The following is a 22,995-nucleotide window of genomic DNA, read 5'->3' on the forward strand; positions in this document are numbered from 1 at the left end:
AGCTCTCCAGGGGTCATCTACTCGGAGATCTACTCTGTGCGCCTTTGGTTCCCACTCCAACCGAAGCAGAGTGGCACAAGCAGCCTGCAGTGCTTAAAGAGGAATGACAGCATCAGCACTTCCAGGAGATACAGGATCATGCTCTAACTCAAGTTCATGTATCTGGTCTGTCGTACCTGTTACCATTCACTCCTAAAGCACGGGCAGTGATTAGATTGTAGAGGGCGGTGGGTTAGTATTAATTACCCCCATTTTATAAGTGGGGAAACTGACCATCTGTTCTGTGTTTGGACAGTGCCTAGCACAGTGGGGGCCTGGTCAATGACTGGGGCTCGTAGGCCCTATGATAACACAAGCAACAACAACAGAAGGTACAGTGACTTGCCCAAGGCCATATGGACAGCCAATAGCAGAGCGAGGATTAGAACTCGGGGCCTTCCGACTCCCCAGCCTGTGCTCCTCACTACAGACCACATGGCAGAACATTCTGCTGTGACGCCAGCATCCTTCTGAAGTTACTCCAAAAGGGCAGCCGTTTATCAGCCCCTGTTTGCTTCATGAGGACCCTAAAGATATGTCCACATTGCAAACACACAAAACTCACAGCCCAGGTCAGCTGACTCAGACTCGCACCACAGGACTAAAAATAGCAGTGCAGGCCTTCCCCCTCTGGCCAGAACCAGGATGGGGACCCTCCCTGGGTTACAGAGCCCAGGCTCCAGGCTGAACGGGGACTGTCCACACTGCTATTTTTAGCTCCAAAACACAGGCCCTGCAAGCTGGCGTCAGCTGACCTAGGCTCAGATTCACTGCTGGCAGGGGTTTTTTGGGTAGCACGTGCAGGTGTGTCTACACTGCACACCAAGCATAGGTCTGTGGGACCCAGGCTTGGAGACTCTATTTTCCCAAGCCTGTGCTCGAGCGTCTGTAGCTTTGGATTACAATTGCTGGAGCCCGGTCTCCGAGCTGCGCTCACGTGTCCGAACTGCACCACAAAGACCTTCTGACTCAGGTCTGCAGCTTGACCTGGGTCCAGTTTGCAAAAACAGGGCTTGGACCCGAGTCACAGTGGGACTTGGGCTCTGACCCACTTCCCTAGCAGTATCACAGGATTTCGGTCCTGCATCAGACTGTGTGTGTGTGTGTGTGCGCGTGCGTGCGTACGTACACGGAAAGGGGGATAGGAGCTCGAACCTGAGTCAGCGCCCAGGCTTAGTGTGCAGCGTGAACATGACCTAAGAGATCTGCCCGGGAGCGAATGGATTCGTTCATACACTTTACCTTTGAGCAAATGGATCCAATGCCTGCCTGCATTTTTTTAAAATACAAAAACTAATTGCACAGGGGGCTGTACGCCCAATAGGAATTTCAGACTAAATTAACTTGCAAAACACATCTTCTCACTAGTTTAGCTTTCCAACCTTTCTATATCTATTTGATTAAAGGGCCTGCATAATTTGAACCCAATAGTTAGATTCATTAGACAGAGCACCTAATTCTGCAACAGTTCTGCTAATGAAACTGCAGTGGGTAGAAAATACAGTATTCACATAGAGAGGAGGAGGAAAATCACTCCAATATTATGGCAGGCGTTGATGGAGGCAATCGAATAGCAATCAGCTATGCAGTATTCCAAGTTTGTTATACAGTCTGCTGAGGGCCTGCATATATTTCCCTAGTTAAAGAACTGAAAACAAATGCTGAAAATTAAAGTGACTGGCTCTGGAATAAAAAAAAGAGGGCGATATCTGTAATTTACCACTCAAAAATGGTTAAAATAACCCCCTCACCCTACATATGTAGATGCGTGCACGCGTACAGACAAAGAATTCACCTCACAGTTTCAGTAGATTTGGGTCATTATGACAGAAGCAGCATTCACGTCCCGGAGCGTCAATGTGTCTAGACCTACCTGAGTGAGCCAGTAAGTGCATTCGGAGCCGCAAACTATCCAGGAATCGTTTCCCACACAACTCACATCCATAAGTCTTCATACCACTGTGCAGCTTCCTAGGGAAAAACAGAGACGGATTAGACCTCTTGCTTGTTTGCAGGGAGGGGAAAAAAGTTTATTTAAAATGTTAACGCTGAGACCTTTTGAATATTTCATGAAATCTACACATTCCCCATGAATTTTCTCATTACCTCAGCAGGAACACAAATCACAGACACACTCATTTTATACAAAGCTAGGCAGCCGTAGGGACAGAGGGAAAAATGGGACTTCTTCTGGCCAGCAGCACCAGGGAGGCTCAGCCAGAATATTCAAACACCAAGGTCTACTCTGTTAAGGACAGCGCTAAACGGGAAGTCATTCCTTGGCTGTCCTTTGAGCAGAGGGAAAAGGAGAGCGACTTTAATGGTGGAGCGCAGGGGAAGCCTGCTTGAATCTTCTCCCCAAAACTGGACTTGGTTAAGCTCAGAAAGTTTAAATTCTGGTTTGGATGGAGTTTTAGGGAGAAGGATCCTGTAAGGTTTTGCTTTTCTTTCTTCCTTCCCCTAACTGGTTTATCTACAAAAGCACCTATCCTACCTGCCCATGTCCAGAAACGGAAACTCTGCAAGAAAACCCCAGTGACACCATGAAGTAAATGAAAGCTTCATGAAAAAGATCACTTGACATTTCTAGAGGGACTTCAAGCCCTGTTAGGAATAAAGGGATCAAACCTCTCACCCTTCCAAAGCTCTCGGAGAACTAGAGATGCACCCATCCCTAGAAATACTAGGTAAAGAGGATAAATGCTATCCTTTCCATTGAGAGGAAACTGTTAAGACTGTACATCAGTTCTGTGTATTCATACATCCCATGCAAACTGGCGCCAAGGTATCAACGAACGACCACCCACCACACCAGCAGCGCTCAGAAGTGGATTAGAAAAATGGCAGTTCCTGGAAGCAAACTGCAGAAATTCCATTGCACTCATACTGCTTGCTGCCGCAGTACCCGCCGTCACTGCTCGGGGCAGGTATCTGCTCTACAGGGCCACCAGAGGTTGCTGGATGTCTGCGGTGCTGACGATGCACAACCACAGTTCACTCTTCTGGCTAAATACTGCACGCGAGAGACGCTCCCCAAATCTCCAGGCTAAGTACCAAAGGGGAGGAGGAGGAAGGAAAAAAATAAAACTCTCTCACAAATGCTTCTCTCAAGCACCGTACTGATGGGACAGAATTCCTGCAGTGGGAGAGTTTTACTATGACTAGTCCTGAGACATCCTTAACTCCCATTGTATCCGTGGGAGCAAAGGAAGGGTGCTAAGTCTCTTGCAAGTTCACGCTCAGAAAGAGGGCAAGGCAATGTCCATTCCCAGAACTGAAGCAGCAGATGCTCGATAACGGAGTTTCTATTTACTCATTTACAGTTCAAATTTGCCTAAATGTAATCAACGGGCTTAATGAAAAGTGGCACTGAATGAGGCTGTCATTCAACTCCTTGGCCAGAATCTGAGATGGAAAGCGGAGCATTACAGAGGGAACAAAATAAAGAATATTTAAAGCATTAAAATCTTTACCTATATTTCACATAATTGGATCACCTAGATTGGAGAGTCTGGGGAGATAGGTACTGCTCCAAGACAGTGCGGAAAGGATGATCTAGCCCAGAACCCAAACCATTCCTTGCTGGAAGATTGTTCCTTCTTCATAAAGAAATGACCCCATTGAAGAGTGATTCAGTAGGTCCCAGGGCACTCTACCAGATTAAATAATGTTTAGCGGACACTGCTTGTGAAGATCTGGACAGCAGCAGTGCCCAAACCAGAGAAATCATTAAAATGCAAGTGATGTGTCAAAGCCACATGCTCAATGGCAGCACAGAGCACACAAATACACTAAGCTCAGAAGTCTACGGACAATCTTGACCCTGACAAGAGAATACAATACCCTAGAAAACAGGAGCCTTCTTTCTGCTCCTGATCTCATGCTGCTATAGCCAGAAAATTTTCAGTTTTCTTTTATTCACTCTATCCACCCCCAAAATCCATCTTTTTCGCCTTCCCTTTTATAGCCAACTATTGCTCAATCGTAAGCCTCACGCACATTGACATTGCAAGAAAAAGTTCCAAAGTTAACTTGCAATCATCTATTGTTGAGCCAACTAAAATCAAACAAAACATCTTAAATGAAAAATCTTTACTTTGACTATTTCAGCGTCAGAGGGTGATAAATGGATTGTTTAGAAGCAGGCCATGCTTCGTAGTTGACACAAGCATTAAAAACTACCAAGCCAAATTTGCTACATTTTTCTGAGAGAGATGCACACCATTTACTGTGATCTTTTCATACAGATGGAAGTGGAAAAGTCTGTAACAACAAAAACACATGCCAGTCTCAAAATACGATTCTGTACACAGAGTTCTTTGCTAATGTTTTCATGACACAATACAGTTAAATGACCTACTCAATCTTCTGATCAAACCCACTATTTATCATAAGGCAAACATGTTTTATTGCTTTGGTGCCAAATACAAAATACAAATAGTTCTGTGCAAAACTGGGCTGGGTATATGTATCCCTGAAAGCAGGGATCCGTTGGCAAACCTTAAATTTCTAGTCCATCCAGCACTAGGAGACCCTGAAACTCAATGGCTGGGCCCCAGCACAAAGCCCCAAATTATGGACAATAGTTATCTTTACTGAAGATGAAGTTCAGCTTTCCCCTATTCATCCTTTGTCTAAATATTCCAGCACACTTTAATTGCAGGTCAGTTTTAGTTTATTTCTGGGCTGGTGAAAAAGTGACTGCCATTTTTAGAGACTAGAATCCCATGTCTACTAATGTAACAAACATGCTACGGACACCTGCTGTGCAAACTACCCTCTCTAATGTGCTGCTTAACCTGGACAGCCTGGAAAATGAGATTTTTAGGTTCAGGGACCCAATTCAGTCCACAGCCTTAATGTTAAAAACTGCCAGGAACTGGAAAGAAAGCCACCAATTCATTAAATGACATGTTATAGGAATGGCTTTTTGGTTTTTGCCATATTCAGTCTGAATTCAGAAGCCCTAATGGAGGAAGGTTCCACATCCTATTACCAGTTTCCTTGGCAATTGGCAACCACTAAAAGATTTTGTGCCATCAAGATTAAGTTTGACAGGAAGTAAAAACAAAGCTGCAACCAGTTCACCTCTGTTGATTTTGACAGGCTGATAGTGGAGCAAACACATAGAATTATCTTTGTGATGGAGACAATGTAATGTGTAAAAATATGGCTTTGCCAGGAGGTGTTAATACTGGATCAAATAATTTGTTGGGTTTTCCTGGTATTTTATCCTGGACACTAGAGGACTCTTTAGAGAAGTTTTCTTTAGAACAGGATCATGCTTCAACCCCAGGATTGCACTAGAATATGCCAAGTTGTGGACTTGGGGCTCCTTTATCTGGTTCATTTGCTTTAAAGGAGTCACATCACTGACGGTTGTGAAACACTGAGCAAGAACAAGGTGAAAGGGATTGTTCAGTTTTCCCTGTAATTAGACCCCCGAACGTCACAATGAGCAGGTCCCAGTGTCCCAGGTTACACGAGCAGCAGTTTAAAATGGAAAGGTGTGCCTAGAGATTGCATTCATGGCCAAAGGCGTTTGCCGATAAGTTTTGGAATGTAATTTGTCTATACTATATTTGCACACAAGAGTTCAATAATTTCACTTGCACAGACAAAAATTCCATTGCACTTCTCAACACAAAATGATGGCTGCAAAATGTGTCAAAGACTTTTTAAGATTATAAAGGCCAAAAAATAAAACAAGTCAGAGTGCAAATCACTCTTTCTGAGATTTTTGAAGACAAGTACTGGCAAACCCACATGGCAAACAAACCATTGCTGCAAACTGCCACCCCCACCCCCAAAAAAATCACCCCTTTATCTAGGTCTCAAAACTATCTCCCAGACGCACGTGCACCAATTGCATCCTGCCATTTCTCATGCCCCACAGCTGACTGAGATTCTGCCAAATCCCCACACCGCACAGCTGGTGGGAAGAAGGCAGAGTAGGCATACGCAAGGGGAGATAGCCTGTGCTCCGACTGTCACTAGCTTGAAACAAAGATATTAGGTGCAATTTAGATCTTTCCCAAGCAGGAGACAGACCCGGAAAACATGAACACACCCTCCTGCACTCATCTTGAGTAATCACTCAGCCAAGTAGCACTCCAGTGTTAACACATCCATTTGAACCAGACTGGATTAAGCTATATCCTATGGCCCTTAAAGCCTTTCACTTAAACCCACCCATTACCATTATTTTTAAGAGTCACTTTGGTTAATAACTCCAAAGATTGCTCGACATTAAAGACGCTTCTATTCCTCCCGCCCACATGGAAGTGGCTCACTAACGGCGCATCTGCCACTAATCTTTCACCATTGGAGTCCACGGCGAAGTGCCTGTTGACTTCATTGCCACAACAATGGGTCCCCAACAGGCTTGCTGCTGCCTTGCCTAACAGAACTCGGGACTGGGATATGGGGTCCTGGGTTCACGTCCCAGCTCTGCCACGGGATTGTTGGGTGACGTGGAACAAGTCACTTCACCTCTGTGCTTCGGTTTCCCCCCATCTGTAAAATGGGGATGATGATACTCACCTCCTTTGTGAGTGCTTTGAGATCGACAGGTGAAAAGCACTATGTGAGAGCTAGGTGTTCTAATATCTGGATACACACAAGTCACTAACACACAAGCTTGGGCATCTTTACTGCAGCAAAAATGTTGCCAATAATTCACTTATCTTAAAAAAACCCACAACCCTGTTTTTTGGCCAGCAAACTTTTCCTCTCTGGCTTCTAGACTGGAACGTCAAGATAGGATGGAGCCAAACACACGGTGCCTTGACAGAGAATAAAGTATTAACCTGATCAGAGATACCAAGATTTAAGCCAGACCTACTGGGAGCAGGGTTGGCTGGGCCAATATGTGGGATGAGAAGGGGGTCGGGGGGAGAATGAGGGTATATGGGGAGAGAGAAAAGCAGTGGACACAGGTTATTAGCTCCTGCAAGCCAGCAGTACACCCCTCCTGCCCGGTAAAAGATGTGACACACCATCAGGTCTCTCTTTTTTTTGGGTACATTCTTATTACACAGAGCTATTTGACAAGATGTTAATGCTCCGCTGGTATTGCCACAAATTATCCTCGCTAGCAATAGAGCTCGTTGCTCCATGATTAGTCAATATTAATAAACATTACCAAAGGCATTTACAACACAATTTACTTTTTTAATACAGCACTTTATGGTCTCCATAAAGTAAATATATCAATAAAAGGCAAGGCATTTCAATCAGATTTCAAATAATAAAACCCAAACAACAACTAGACAAGCAAAGAGAAAGCAAGGTGTTCAATGGGTAACTTCTTCTAACCCTTTCACTACCACAGGACCAAGTGCATGGCAAAAAAAGCACTCAAATATCCATCTGTGCCGATGCATTGTAAGGACGTGGTGAATCAGGCATGCCAGGAGGACATTTTTAGTACACTGGACAGTACCCTGCCCTCCAGGATAAATGATGTGTTTGTTTTGGTTGGTATTTCTGTACAGGGACTAGAATACTGGGTCAGAACACTGTGTTACTGAGGTTTTCAGACAGTTTGGACAACACCAAAAGAAAATATTTGAATGTGAGGGATCATGGGATTGCCAGGAAGCCACAGACTTGCAGCCGGGTTGCCTTGTGCTGGAGCCATGTCAAACCTCAGGCTAACAGGGATGGGCCAAGTCCATGCCTGGAGAGATCCCTCAGTAAACATCTTGGTGCCGCAGGGAACATGTTGGGGTAGAGGGTCCCTCCTCTTACAGTCAGCACTCATCCAATGCCACAGCAGGGCACTGGGGGACACAGATAAATGCTGTGATGCAGATAAATGCAGACAGATGCTGGAGGGGAGAGGGGTCTTTCATGAGACACAGCAATTAACTCCTGACCATTTGTGATAGAAAAAAGCCCCTCTAAATTGAGCCCGGGTGTTACCCATGATGGCTTTCAACCTGAATATTGGGGTGACCACCTGCTCCCGACATTAAAAGCCCACCCACAGTTTCCACTGGCAGAATTTCTCTCCACTTCCTGCCTTCAACAACTACACAACGTGCGTGCGAGCTGCTAAAGCTGCTGCTGTCTTCCCTCGCAGAGGAGGCTGCACACTTCACTCACTGCTGAAGTTCACAAAGAAATGGATCCTCCAAGATATTACGTGCCCTGGCTCCCGGGGCAGTCAGCAGGAACTGAAAGAGCTCAGGGCTTCACACAACTGAACTCGAACTACATCCGTTGACAGAAGCTCAGCATCCAGCCCAGAAGCGATCATGTGCCCTTGCATTTAGGAGGAGGGGAACTAAAAAAAAGGTTATGTCCCCTGCATTACACAGCCGTATTAAAAAATACCAGCTCCATTATATATACACATGGTCTGTAAGTCAGGCTGGATGTTAGTCAGACTCTGGAGTGCAGCCGTTCATTCTGGTCCTTGTAAAATTCATTCTGGTTCTTGTAACCGTAAGGACAGACAATAGCATTTGAAGCTAACCACAATCCCAGTAAAGTGCTTGCAGATAAGACTTCCCTCTCCCTCTCCGCCCTCCCCCCACCAGAAAAAGTGTGTTAGAACAGGGTGTCAGAAACGACAAAAGAACACATTAATCTCACTGGTGCAGCAGCTCACATAGAAATCTACATGGCAATCAAACTTCAGCATTGATATTTCCGGCCGTTACATAACCTGCTCATTGTTTTAAAATGCTCGCATTCTCGCTAAGTAATTTATTTGAAATATCTTTATCGACAAATTTCACCTGAGCACAAAAAGTTTTCATTTGGTGTCTACTTATAGGACGATCTTATCGTGCACAATCTTATACAGTCTCTTTCAACAAGGTCTTAAAGCGCTTTATCTTCTAGGTTCCTGGTAGCAAAATATGATTGAAATGTTCTATTTATGCTCACTGGATTAAGGAGATGCTGCAAAACGGCACAAAAACCTGGCAGATGTAAGCAAGGTATTAGAGCCGCTCAGGCTGTTAAGATCTGAGGGAGGAGATCAATACATGTTTCTGCAGTTTTACTGAAGTTGTACCTTTAAAATGGGGGGGAATATATTAAAGTACGTTAAAATAGATCACTCCTCATTGATACTGTCCAAATTCCGCAACAAAAAGAGACTGAACTTTATTATGCCAGTTTCCTGCTAAAATAAAAATTCCAACTATTCAGTTTGTCCTGAGATGTCCCTATAAGCAAGTTAAACTAAACAAAAGGATATTTGTGGATTAAAAGGAACAGCAATCTGGAAAGACCTTTCTTTCCTTACAAACATGCATTGCTTTTAGATATAGTAATCTAATCACAAGTTAATACTTACAGCAAAGTTACTTTACTGTGCAACATTAAAGGAGCACATCTCAGAGTACACAATTTTCTGCTGCAACTGCTGGAGAAACAAAAACCACATGAAAAATTCCCCTAAAAGTTCAGATTTAGGACACTACAATGGGCTCAAATGCAGCTGTTTTTATTTGGAGGAGACTATGCTACAATGTAAGAGCAGGCTTCAGTCTTGGAGTATTTACAAAGGTATGGCAAATGGTGTTGTACAATTGAATTTCCTCTTGGAAATGGGGTATGCTGCACAGCAATGAATAAGAGGGGAAAATGGATAAGGATTTTTCCCCAAACTTTCACATACTCTGCTCCAGGATTAAAGCTTTAATTTCTCTCCCTCTTTATCAGCAGGAAGAGGCAGCTAAAGATCTAACCTTGATTTTGTCACATGGATGTAACACCCACAAAACGGTTCAATTGGTTGAAAGTGGCTTTGAGATGTAGCTGGAAAAAATATCACCTGCTCAGGGTATGGCCAGCCAATGAGTTTGTCCTGGTGACAAATACTTCTAATCTGGCATTTCATTGGTCAAGCATGCTGTGCCTTCACCGGTGTCTTGCTGGAGAGTTTTGGAGATGATCTTTCTTTGGAAGCTTAAAGAAGCTTCTCTCACCAGTTCTTCGTAAATGTTTGTTTTCCTGCCTCACCACTGGATTCAATTATTAGTGCTTGAAACATTATAGCCCTCAGAGTTCATCCAAGTCCCAAAGGAACCGCATTTCTGAGAACCTCTAAGACAAGAGAACGTCATGGCCTTTACAGCCTTCCAATATTCCCCACCCTCTGCGCATGGCCTGCTGGGGACAATCTCTTTTTCTGTGTCAAGGAGTAACAGTTTTATTATTTCAATACCTTACAAAGCTGTCTAATGCGTTTCAAACTGTGTAAATGCCACGGTCTGGGGTTTTAACCACCCAAAAGCGGGACACCTATCATCATGCTACTCCAGCCAGTGCAATTCATGGAGGGGGGCTGTAACGTAGCTTTCCCTTTGCCAATGGGATGCATCGGGTATTGGCTTGGGATGGTCATGCCCTCTAGGAAATAAGCAAGGCCAGGAAAAGGAGGAGATTTCTCCTTTAGCCCAGAGAGGAGTAGTAGTTCTGTCCCCAATACATGTAGGTCAGTTGCTAACCATGGCGACAACTGCATACCACTGCCATAGCATCTATGTAACCTCAGTCACTAAATCCTACGCACCAGGCTGCGTGGGTGAGGGTGGGGGCGAGAGAGAATCAAGCCAATAAAGAAAGCAAAGCTGTTGGGAAGAACTCACCATCAGAAGACACCTGCCCTCGTGGGAAAACATGTCAAAGAATTGGGGGCAGGGGTTAAATGTGGTTCTCCCTTTAATTATGATTTATTAAAAATGAACATTTAACTATCAAACCAGCCTGCAGCTGAAGTTTGTAGGTCATCAGAGATTGCTCAAGAATGGTTTGGCTTCTGAAATAAAAAAACTGTCTGTTAGCTATTCCAACCTTCCTCAAAGTAAGGAAATTAAACCCAACGCACGAACTTGTTTGCCAAGAGGTAGCACAGAGCTGTGATTATCCAACTGTCTTTGTTCGAAGGCCGAAAAGCCAGGAAGTGTACAGTACCTTGAGGAGCTGCTCTAGACCATTCAAAGTAAACTTGCTGAAGGAAGAGCCCTTCCCTAAATAAGAACCACAAAGACAGGCTTGCCAATGAGTTCCCTATACTTAAAAAAAAAAAAAAAAAAAATGCAGCAATATTCCTTTCCGAACAGGCATTGGAAAGAACAAACAAACAAAAGCTGGAATGGAAGTAGGCCCCTTACAAGCTGTAAGTAATTAAAAAGGCCTGTAAATGCCCTGCAAAAAGCACTTCAAAGAGACAGTAATTCCAGCAATGGCTAGTCAAGAGCGTGTGGTGTAAAAATTATGAGTTTTCCCAACAGGGTGCTTTGTGTGAAAAGGACAGGATTGGTGGCAAGCAATTCTGCACCACTCAGGAGATTTTTATGTTCAGTGGCGTACAATGGGCATGTGCAGGCATTTATCAATATGTACTTTATCCATGTGCACACAGGAACAGTGTGGGGACAGGGGAAATAAAGGACCCAAAGGCAAAGTCTTTCCTCATTAAGGACTTTGTTCCAACTCTGTTGCAGAGAATTCACCGTACTGAGGCTCCAGACTAATCCACGAGCTATCCCAGAGAGTCAGTGCTAGTTACACATGGACTACTGCAGTAGCTAGGAGGGAGGTTTCCAAAAGCCCTTGGGATTTAAGGAGCACAAATCTCACTGAAAGTCTATGGGACTCCAGCTCCTAAATCTCCCTGACTATTTACAAGCAAAGAGCGTTTTGTGTCACTGACTTAAAGTTCCAGAGTTTTGCCTTAGTATCCGAAGGTGATGGCCCTACACTTATGCCAGTGACAAGACACATGATGAACTGCCCTTTGCTTCTTTGGACTGGTTATTTCATACAATCCGTTTGCATTATGGCCTTAGCGATTTTTATTTTCCTAAAGTTCCTGTGGTAGTCTTTTTTTTTTTTTTTTTTTTTTTTATTACTCAGCCTTAACTCTATTTCCCAGCCACACAATAGCTAATCCTTTATCCTTCCAATAATCTCTCTCTAAGCAGAGGGGAGATGGGATATGTTACAGTCCTAACATGTAAAAATCACAAAATAGCAAGGAGTTTAATTCTGCCATAAACAAACCACTGTTCTGCTCAGTTTACAGCCCCCTTCTAACTCTGCCTGCTTAAAAACCATACATAAAAATGTCTTTTACTATAATTGTTTCATGGGCTTTCATTCCCTGCCCCCACCCACCTCCCCTTCTTTAAGAAAAAAGTCTGTCTCCTAACCCAAGTGATCAACTAAACCCAGGCTAAACTTTCCAAATGGATTGCAATGTTGTGGGAAGCCCTCTCCATTCCCCACCCTGGCTTTGCCTCCCCCAAATAACACTTACCATTCCAAACAAGATGTATGGATTTTGAACATTTGATTACTTTTAAGTATATATATTTTTCCCTCAAATAGACTGAATACAATGGTTAGGAAATCTGACAGAAAACTATTTTGATCCATTTATTGCCTTAATACGCACCTTTGTCCAACAGGCAGTTTTGACAAGAGCGATAAATTCCAAATTTATGTCAACAGAGCATATGTTGAACACCTCATTTCTGAGCTAAAGCGGCATGCTGCCCCATAAATCACAGTTCTGTTTGAAATGAAAGTAGATTACAGGCCTGTGTTATTGAGCAGTTAGAGCTATAGTCATATAAATCAGAACTTTTAACTCTAGGCGATCCGTTGTGCAATTAACTAAAGGGTACTTTGTCATTTCAAGGCTTGTGAACAGACTTGGCAAGGCACACAGCTACTGGGGAAAGGCAAAAAAATTATTGGCAACTAACAGCTTTAACACTGCAGAGTTTTGCTAAATACCTGTTGAACTGGTTGGTTCTATGAACAACCAAGCAAGCAGCACCAATCCAAACATTTGCGACACAAATTTGATGTTGTAGGTACCTAGCCAGGCAAGCCCTCTCCTCTACCTCTAAAAAAGTCTCTCACACACAAAAGGAAGAAGCACAAACTATCATTTTTCTTTGAGTATAAAACCCTTGGTGCATGTCTCATTTTATGTTCAGTACCGTGCCAAGAAACATTATCTGAGTTCAAATAATAAATAAGGATAACTTGACATTCACAACGAGATTAGCCACTCACTTCCAATATTGAAGGGAAGAAAAAAAATGCATTGTAAGGATCTCTCACTACAGCACCTCTCATCAAATCGAGGTTTTTAAGGCTAATGGCTAAGTATCTTCTCTATTATTTCAAATATCAGTTGATGTAGCAATGGTGTCCAACACGATAAAACGCTTCAGCACTAACCTTTCCAACCACCAAGACAAGTCACATGCCAGGCCAGCTGAGTAGTGGAAATTCTCTTCCTACCTCCCTGCTTCATAGTGTTAATGAAACTCCTGTTTCAACACTGACAGCACCCAACGGGTGCCTATCAAGAACTTTGAAGGGCAATGCCAGGGTTGGCTGGCCAAACCTGACCTCTGAAGAGTGATCCTACTTTTAAGTTTTTGCCTCCATTTTTTTTCCCCCTTCCAAACTGGTCATGCCTAACAAACATCTTGAAAATTGTCCAGCCATGCCAGGTGAATGTATTGGTCTGGCAACTTTGACAACACCCCTGGCATTCACAGACACAAATTTCTGAAGACGCAGTGTTGGTCTAGCACGGTAGCAGAGTTGCATTAATCTATTTGGCTTTCACCATGATAGAGGACAAGTTTGCATGGAAACTCAGAACAACACACAGAAATGCTTCTCTCTACCACTATCAAAAGGCATTTCCATATACACCAGAAAGATTGGACACTCTAAGAATTATGACAAAAGGGGGAGCGTTTCAAATTCAAAGCTCCCAATCAAAGAAGCATCCAGTACCATCTATTCATTTGTTTCTCTCCTATTTCCACTGCTGAACATGCACGAGTGCTTTGTGGCAGGTGTTTCAGGAACTTCTTTCAGCAAGAAGCCACAAATACAGGAATCCAGCCTTCGATTTAGGTCGAAACCGAAGTAAGTTAAGTCAGATCAGCCCAGCCTCAAGACAAACTTTTTCCAGAGACAACTACTTCCAGGGTAGTTCCATGAGTGGGAAGGGAGAGAGAAAGGGCAGTCAGGAAGGTGTTTTCAGCCATGTTTGGCATAAACCAAGAGAAACCACACATGATAATTTGCACGCCTTGTCATTTTTACAAACATCTCCTTGCTCATCCCGGAGATGTCCTTTTGGGAGATTGTCACCAGTTGACAGCAATAGGTCTTTATCATTCTTTCCTCATTGCACGTGAACAATGAAGTGATTTCCATTAATTTATAGACCACGGTTTTCCTTTATAGGCTAGTCCCATCAGTTGAGATCTTACTGTCTAGAATGCTGGAAAATTAATTTCTCACTGAATAAATTACTCATCCAGAGCCAGACTAGTGATTTCGACTAAAACAAAATGTATGCTTAAGGAACAAAAACAGCAAAAAGCACCCCTGGGACAGCTGATATACAGGTCTACCATTACTGGCCATGCATGCCCAACCAGGCCAAAGGGAAGGGATAGAGGTGGCCAGAACTCCACACACAAATGCTGCATTTTCTGAAAACAGGGTACAAACATTAATCCCTATCATTCAAGTATCACATTTCCTGTGCAGTGCTTTCCACATACATCTCCTCAATAGATACCACTCGTGTTCTCTTTGCTCAGAGAGCAGAGGCGACCCTTTGACAGAAGAGAATAAAACTGACAGAAAAGAACTTCATTTGCATTCCATAATGCACAATTTAATTCAGACACAAATTGTCACTCTGCCAGCCTTTAGGCCCTTCACACATGAGCTGCAAATATTTGGAAGTGTCACGGGTTAGGAAATTCTCAGGTCTATTCATAATTTAGTAGTCCCAGGAACATCCAAATTATAACACTTTGCCCATTCCAGTAAACAGCCGGAAGTGTGTGCTGTCTCTGCAGACAGAGGTGGAATGCAGAAGACACCTGAAGAAATAATTTTTCCACATTCCCCAAAAGTCATCTTATTGAAATGAAATATAGTAAATTGCAGACCATTAGTAGGCGTATCTACACTCAGAACTAATGACGACTATGAGGACCGTTCAGGTAAACATGGGAATTTGTGAGGGTCTTATGACACAAACAATATTTTGATATTTGCCATGGTTCTGAGGACACATGGAGGAGATGGCTTCTGATTGAAATTCTACATTTCCCTCGCAGGCCCTGATTATTTATTGATAAAATATTGACCTGCACTGAGTGAAACCTAAAATTGTTCCACTAAAGAAAATAGGGTAAATGAGTAAATTATAGACTTCTACAGAAACTGGGACTCCTCGCTGAAGCATAGATGTTTAGAAGGTTTTTCCATATTACACGTGTGTGTACCTCACTGGACTACAGGTACTTTCTCTTAGTAGCCAAGGGATCACAAAGAGAGTTGAGGTTCTAAATTGAAACTGATCACAGGCATGAAAGAGAACTTCAGAACTTAATTTGTTTAGCATATTAAAAAGAAGATAGAGAGATGACTTGATTATAGTGTAGAAGTAACTTCATGGGGAGAAAATACCAGATTCTAAAAAGCTCTTTAGCCTGGCACAGAAAGACAGAACAAGAAGCAATGGCTGGAAGTTAAAGCTAGAAAAATTCATATTAGAAATATGGCTCTTTTTTGGGTGAATCCCCTCCACCATCACTCACAGAAAGTGTGATTAACCATTTGAACAAACTACCAACGTAGATTCTCCATTTCTTCAATTCAAGACTGGATGCATTTTTCTAGAAGATATGTGGTAGCAAAATACAAGCAACTAGGCTCAGTGCAAGTGTTACTGGGTGAAATTCTATGGCCTGTGTTATACTGGTCAGATGATGAGTTAATGGTCCTATGAATCTAGGTAACCTCACTGAAACAGTCAGTCAAAGAGACATTGACGTGCCCAAAAGTCTTGCATCGAAAATATCCTCAACTTATTTTAAAGTGCTTTCTCCACAGGGTCAACTTTCCTCTTACCCAATTTCAAATGTAACTATCCAAATCCCCTGTCAGTTGTTGTCACTTCCTTTTTCTTTACTGACAGCTGGACTCTAGGTTGAGTTTGCAGGAGTCAAGCTAGGTTCTATCTGAGTCTTGCATCAACAAGTTTCTGCAATCGGAGCACAATTAATTTTGTTGAGCCAACAGAAAAGAATTTCACGATTCTAGAGCTGTACTGGTTCTGGAGTTCCCACAATAGTAAAACATTTATTTCAGTTACTAATCTGGAGTCAGCAGGATCATCTCTGAATTTACACAGGGAACAGATCTATTGATTAACAAGGTGCTAATTTTACCTAGTCACTTTTCAGAGTAAAGCTGTACTTGAAGACATAAAAGCTGTAATCCCTCAATGCCAGGTTGTCAAGCAGCGGTGTCTTTTAACTTTACCTTTGCTCTATCCTCCGCTTTGATGAACAAGGAGGATATAAACTGGATGGATGGACAGAGTTGGCTTGTGCCCAAAGTTCATAAAAAATATTTCGGAAACAGCTATAAAGTTTTACAAAAAAACCCAGTATTCCTAAAAAAAAACCAGAAGCAGTATTAAACTCTTCAGGGTCTTCCATGTCAGCAAAGGGTGAGAAACAAGTGTAAAGTAGGTGGGCTTCCTTACTACTTACAAGATTGCAATGTTTAATGAAAGGTGGTTTGAGAAGAAGTATCTATAAAGCGAGTCAAAAGCTTTATAGCTCAAAAGAACTCTTCATTGATCACATGAGATGTCCATTTAGTTATTGTTAAAGAAAAAAGGAGGTAAAAAATAGCAGTAGAACAAAATATGCTCCATGGCGAGCAACAGAATGTGAGGAGGAGAATAAGAGATGGCTTTCCTTTCCCATGGTATGGCAGTTTCATTTCTGTGCAGTTTGGAATATTTCAATATCATGGGGTCCTCAAGTCTCAAAGCAAATATCAGGGTCTATTTTCTGCAGCAGGGCAACTCGAATTCACAGCTTACAATTACTGCTATTACAATCTCACGCCAAGTACAAAAGCAATTATGTTAGTTATATAGCACATCCAACAAACAAGGTGAGGCCTTTCTCTGATGATGCAAAGAGGAGCAATTGGGGCTACTACCCAAAAGAGAGGGTGTTGGAATGGGCCAATTTCTCTCCACAAACCCTTTGTTCTGGAGCTGAATTCAGTAAAAGCAAAGATACTAATTTTTGTAACTATCCCTGTATTGAAACAACAAACACGCATCTATTTCTCAGCTATTTTTAAGGTGCATAAGCTCCCAGTGTTGTGTACAGCCATGTGAATTTAAAAAAAAAAAAATCCATGTTCCTTTGACATGGTATTTTCAGCTTCTGTTTCCATGAGCAGAACTAGGAGATTGCACCATTGGTTATCCTGCTTCACACAACTGACTGGGAAAATGAGATGAGATGTTAAAAACACAGGTAGATGTGTTCTCACTGGTTGTGAGTTCTTGGAGAAGGGAGGCTGGTTAGCATAAAGCGGGATTTTCTAAACCCTTAGGGAGGGAATTTCTGTGTCCAAATCCCATTCGTTCTGAAAAAAAATCTCACCCCAAATCCTCAGATAATGACCCCCTAAGGACTTAAAACACAATTCCACATTGGGTTTTTAAAAGGGCCAACCTCTCTTTTAAAAAAAAAATTAAAAAAAAAAAAAATCAAGAGGAGACCACCGAATTCCGATGATTTCTAAGAACAGGGGAACAGTCAATGTAACTGAAAGGCAACACCAAAAACTGATACAAGGAAATCCTTTTGTTTCATTTTCATGTTGAGAGCGTGTAAAATTCTCAAAAAAAAAAAAAAAAGTGTTTAAGAGACTTAGAAATCTCAACCCTGTTTTCAAAAAGGGATTCAAGGCACTTAGGCTCCTACATGTGTCATGGGACTAAGGCACTTTGACAATTTTACACAGCATATATACAGCCTGTGGAACTCACTGCCACAAGGTATCACTGAGGCTGAGCTCAGGAGGATTCAAACAAGGATTAGGCACATCTACAAATAATGAGTACTCCACAGGCACATGATATAGAAAAACATATATTTTTACAAAGGGACACAGAATTTTAGGATTCAGGCCAGTAGCAATGGCAGAGGTTAGAAGGAAACTGCCCTATGATTAGGTTATACCATAGCTGTCTACTACTGGGTTTTCTTTCATCTTCTTCTAAAACAGCTAATGCCGACTTCAGTCGAACACAAGATATTGGACTAGGTGGACTGCCAGTCTAAATTCAGCATGGCAATTACAGTGTTCCTACCAGCTAAGAATACCCAAAGGAGGTAGGTATCAGTCCCATGGTATTAGTGCCAGACACTGGATTAAGAGTATCTGCGGTGGGATGGTCTGTGTGGGAAAGACACTGATCAGGTTAGGGTCTGCAAGTCTTTCATGTTTTTGTGCATGTGTTTAAAAACAAGGAACAAAACATAATTTTCCTGAACTACATCAATCATTCCTTGAGCCAGAAAGACAATTCTGATCAATTTCTAACACTATCAATTTTTTCTCATTTTTCCCTTGAAGATTGAAAGAAGGGGTGGGGGGAGACAAGGAAAGCTGACCCAGAATGCGCCTCCAGAACGAAAAAAAAAATGTATTGTTCTGTTCTGCTGTAATGCAATCAAGAGTTGGGAGACCAAAACCAAAAGCTTTCCAAGATTTGCAAATCACTTTTTTCCCTGTACCTATTTTGGCAGCCAACAAAAACACAAGGGGGAAATCGTAAGGCAGACAAAACTAGATTTCAGAGGCCTAACAAGTTAAATTCGAGGGGGGGGGGGGGGGGAAGGGGGGGAACCCCCATGCATTAATATTAAGGATCTTGCAAAAAAGCCACAAAATGAAATCTGAGGTCATGAATTCCACAGCGTGCTTACCTGAGTCCTCTTGCCTAGGCAGCACAGCATTTACGGACCTGAGTCCCACACATATGCAGTACTAAATGTTACAGGTAAAATATTTACTTCATCTACGGACTGTAGGTGAACTGAAAAATATTTTGCCAGGGTTATAGGGCCTGCGGAGGGCCATGTGTAATGCAAGAGCTGGTATAACTTCAGTAAAAGCGGTCAGGATGTTGTCATGCAATCTTAGATTTGCAAGGAAATCTTTCCTGAAAGGAATGAATGTGGGTATCCAAAACCCGTGGACGTTGCCACTATGTGTTCTAGGTTCTTCTCACTGACCAGTTCTCTAGTTTCTCCAAATGCTGCACACAACTGCTTAGTGAATCGAATGCTGGATGTTTTTGTACTTACTGCAACCCTAGGTTTACACTAGAGATACAATTCAAGCTCCAAGGTCTTGTGCCAATTCACAATGCCTTTCTTCCCTGAAAGGCCTGGGAGCAGGGCTGTTACCAAAGGAGAGCACCCACCATTACCTAGAACCGCGTATTTCAGAGTAAGCGGACCCACAAGTCAAGACTCCCAAAGTGGTGTCTGCACCTCTCGCCCTTAGTACCATGGGCTATGGGTGAAATATCCCCATCCCCTTCAACAAGAGTTGCTCTCCTCTGCCTGCTCACCTGGAGAGGCTGGTGCGGCACAGCTGTCACCACTGGAAGATAGTTAGGATGAGATTTTTTCCAAGCTGCCTAAGGGATTTGGAAACAATTCCCAGTCGAAATTAACATCTTAATCCTGAAGGTGGCGGCTCCGACACCCACTAGCAGCAGAAAAGGCGTTCAGATCTGGACGCTATGTGCGGCTATGTCGATGCCATTATGATTGGACATGGACCCCATCTTGCCAAGGAGTCAGCCAGACGCAGACAAAGCTTCTCCTGTGTTTCGTAGGAACAAGGATCAGACTGAACCTCCAGGTCACCTAGCTGGTCCTGCTGCGTCCCAGTATTTGTATTGCAAGAGGCAACTGTACTGCAGCAACCGTACTTTAAACGATACAAGCATAGCCACGGGCAGCAACAAGCTTCCAGGCCTTGATATGTAACCGAGGAAGGTCAAGTTCAGGTAGTGGCTCTGGGAGAGACTCGGGCATCCCTTCAGACTAACACCCCCTCCCCCCCCCCCGGCACCAGCTGAACTGTGATGCCCTCCAATCATGTGCAATAAGAAAGGTAGCAAAATATTGGAGTTGCATGCTAATGAGGACCCTTTTCCAACACAACAGGCAGCTGATATAATTCCTAGGACTTAAAAAGCACGCGCATTTGCAGTGGATATTTTTGTGCAGATGTAAGAAAAAAAGGGGGGGTTATTGTGATTTTTGAGAGAGATCTGGAAGGTTACCAGCTTTACGAGTAGCAGCACTATAAAAAGATTCAGACACTAAGTATTTCCTTTCCTATAAAATATTCATTGCAGTATGTGAGAGCCAAGTAGCAGAAACCTCAAGCATTTCTAACTTTGTACTGCAGTAATAACAGCATTTTATAGAAACCTTCTGATTTTATTTATATCGGGCTGTAACTACGTTGTTCCATCAGATACAGAATCATGGGCATGTACCCACCCTTCTCAGACTGTGCAGGGCACAGACAACATGTAAGTGGAGAAAGTGTGATTGATTTGGTTTAGCAGTTTAAACAAAAGTGGACAAAATAATTTGCAAAACAAAACAAAAATATCACTGATTTTGTAAGAAGCTCATTTGGAAAAAGCCTCATTAAGTTTTTAGAATGTTTGGTGTGAGCTCAACATATAAACAATAGCTTTTTAGGTTAAGATCACTTACCCCAATAAAACAAACTGTCAGTTTAGATCTCGGATCGAGTGAATATTTGAGAACACCTGTTCTGCTTAAAAGACCTGGGGAGCAGCAGCTCAAGGAGAGATGCCAGAGTAGAGATATTTTTGAATTTCTTTGCTGAATAGTGCTATTTCACTTTCCAGTTACTTATCCATTATTGCTTATAAAACCATATTAAAGAGGAGAGAGATTACATGTCAAGCATTCACACTCACAGAGTATTATGTGCAGCTTTACACTATTGATAGCTGTTTTCTGCATATGGCCCCTTTACATTTCTAAGGAATTTACTTAGCTACCATTTTGTGAGGCAGATACAATGCAGCATTTTAAAATGAGTCTCACACACTGTGCTCTCCCCTCCCATGAAGCTTTCACTCTTGCTCTCACTGGTTCTCTTATTACTCTTAGCCTAAATTAAAAATAGCTCAGACTGAAAAGATAGGGAAGCATCTCATGGATAGAATTACATTGTTTCTATTGAAAATTTACCAGTGTGCTTTTGAAGCCATAAAGCATCACCAGTTCTTAACAATTCCCTCAGTAGAAAGGCAAATAACCAGCTTGGGTGAGCAGCACACATGTATACATGGGGATACCCACAATATCTCTATCTCCGTGGCAGGGTTTGTCTGATTCACACTCATGCATTTCAATTCCAGACACCTCAAAAATCCGCCAATTTGATTCATGTACAGTATGTGAATGTTTGGTTTTTACACTGACCTGTCTGCTTTGGTTAATTTGCCTGAATTTTATATGCTCTGAGAGCAATGGTTTATTCCACTTAGCTGGCCAAGAGCTGTGAGCTGAATGAATTATATGCAAAGGCAAGCAGACATTTCACAGATTCTTACAGTAGATACTTTCTAACTTTCCAAGCCAGCTGCAGTTCCAAGCCATTTTTGGGCTATATCATTAAGAGATACTTGATTTTCACACACCTTTCTTGCCTGAGTAAATCAATATGAAAATCAATTCATCCACTGATATATTTTATCAAGATACATGTGGCAATGCCACATCTCATTTACAGTGTAGATCTTGCGGAAACCCAAGGTCACTAGATAGAAAACAAGTCTACAAAAAACATTATATATTGGCTGCAAATGGAAAAGTGAATGAAATAGGGAGTAGAGAAAGAAAAGGAGCCTGGGGGATGCAACAATTATTGTACTGGGAAGGCTCAGTATCGGCTTGGCTTCCAAGCTTGTTTAAATGTGAAACAGTTAGTAGATTTGGAAAGAGAGAGTATTTTCTCAGACCACTCCAGAAACAAGGGTGGTGTATGGAGGAGAAAATGGTTTTATTGGTATACAACCTGCAGAATGTAAAGCATTTCAGGAGAGAGAAATAAGTCAAGAGCACAAAGAAACTGCAAGAAATTGTGCAAAAGAGAAGGAAAGCAGGATAAAGAGGATGTTTTCAGTTTGTGAAAAGGAGAATGTGAGTGCACATGCCTCAGATAAAAATTTTAATCTTTGTATCTGAGAAGGGGCATTTATTTTATTAAATGATTAACTAAACACATGGTGACATCAAACAATGCGCCTTCTCGAACAGATCAGACTATACAAAATCTACCTGGAAATTGCAGAGTCACTGCTACCCTCTCACCTCTAAACATAGCTGATTAAAATAGCTTGAAGAGCTATAACAGGGCTGGGACACACTTTTTTTAAGCTAGCTAATGCTTATGGAAGTAAGAACTTTGCTTACAATTTCTAAAGTTTAAAATACAAAGGGTAAAAACTAGCTATCAGGTCAGAACACTAACATTTTGTGACTAATGGTTGCATGATATTTCTATTTGCAACTTAAAATAAATGCTATGATTTCCCCCCTACGCTTATGCTACAATCAGGTTCACCAAACAATGCCTTCCTGTTACATATCTACAAAAAGATCCCGGTTATTCTGCCCCACCCACTTAGAGAAAAAACACCAAAATTCTTAAATGTTCTAGGTCCCACTCGCAGAAAATAGTAGCAACCACTATCATGCCCGATAAAGGACAGGCAAATGCCCCAGTTTATGGACATCTGCAGGTAGCACATACAGGCTACAATTTCCACTCACTAAATCCACTGAGAAATTGCAAGTGTTTAAGCCTATTGACTGTAATATCATCAATCAGAGAAAAAGGACAAAATTGGCAAGAGCAGATAGGGCTGCTTAGATTTTTTTTAAAAAAATGTATTCAAATGCCTTGGATTCAGATCAGTTTTCTTTGTTCAATATTCATTGTTGTTCACTTGCCTTGAAATGAAAATTTTGAGCACTTTGAGGAATGTAG

At 42.2% G+C, this 22,995-nt stretch overlaps 1 protein-coding gene across 5 annotated transcripts in view; it reads right to left on the minus strand.

The window, feature by feature from the left end:
- Nucleotides 1-22,995, minus strand: part of ZBTB16 (zinc finger and BTB domain containing 16) — a 174,807-nt gene that overhangs the window by 89,436 nt on the left and 62,376 nt on the right. For all 5 annotated transcript variants that reach the window (XM_067565712.1, XM_067565688.1, XM_067565696.1 and 2 more), the window contains one exon: nt 1,913-2,010. In XM_067565712.1, coding sequence (XP_067421813.1) covers nt 1,913-2,010 — 98 coding nt within the window. The remainder of the gene's footprint in view (nt 1-1,912; nt 2,011-22,995) is intronic.

The sequence above is a fragment of the Emydura macquarii genome, unplaced genomic scaffold (genome assembly GCF_026122565.2).
Source record: "Emydura macquarii macquarii isolate MOO-44397 ecotype Brisbane River unplaced genomic scaffold, CSIRO-AGI_Emac_v2 contig_312, whole genome shotgun sequence".
In the NCBI taxonomy this organism is placed as follows: Eukaryota; Metazoa; Chordata; order Testudines; family Chelidae; genus Emydura; species Emydura macquarii.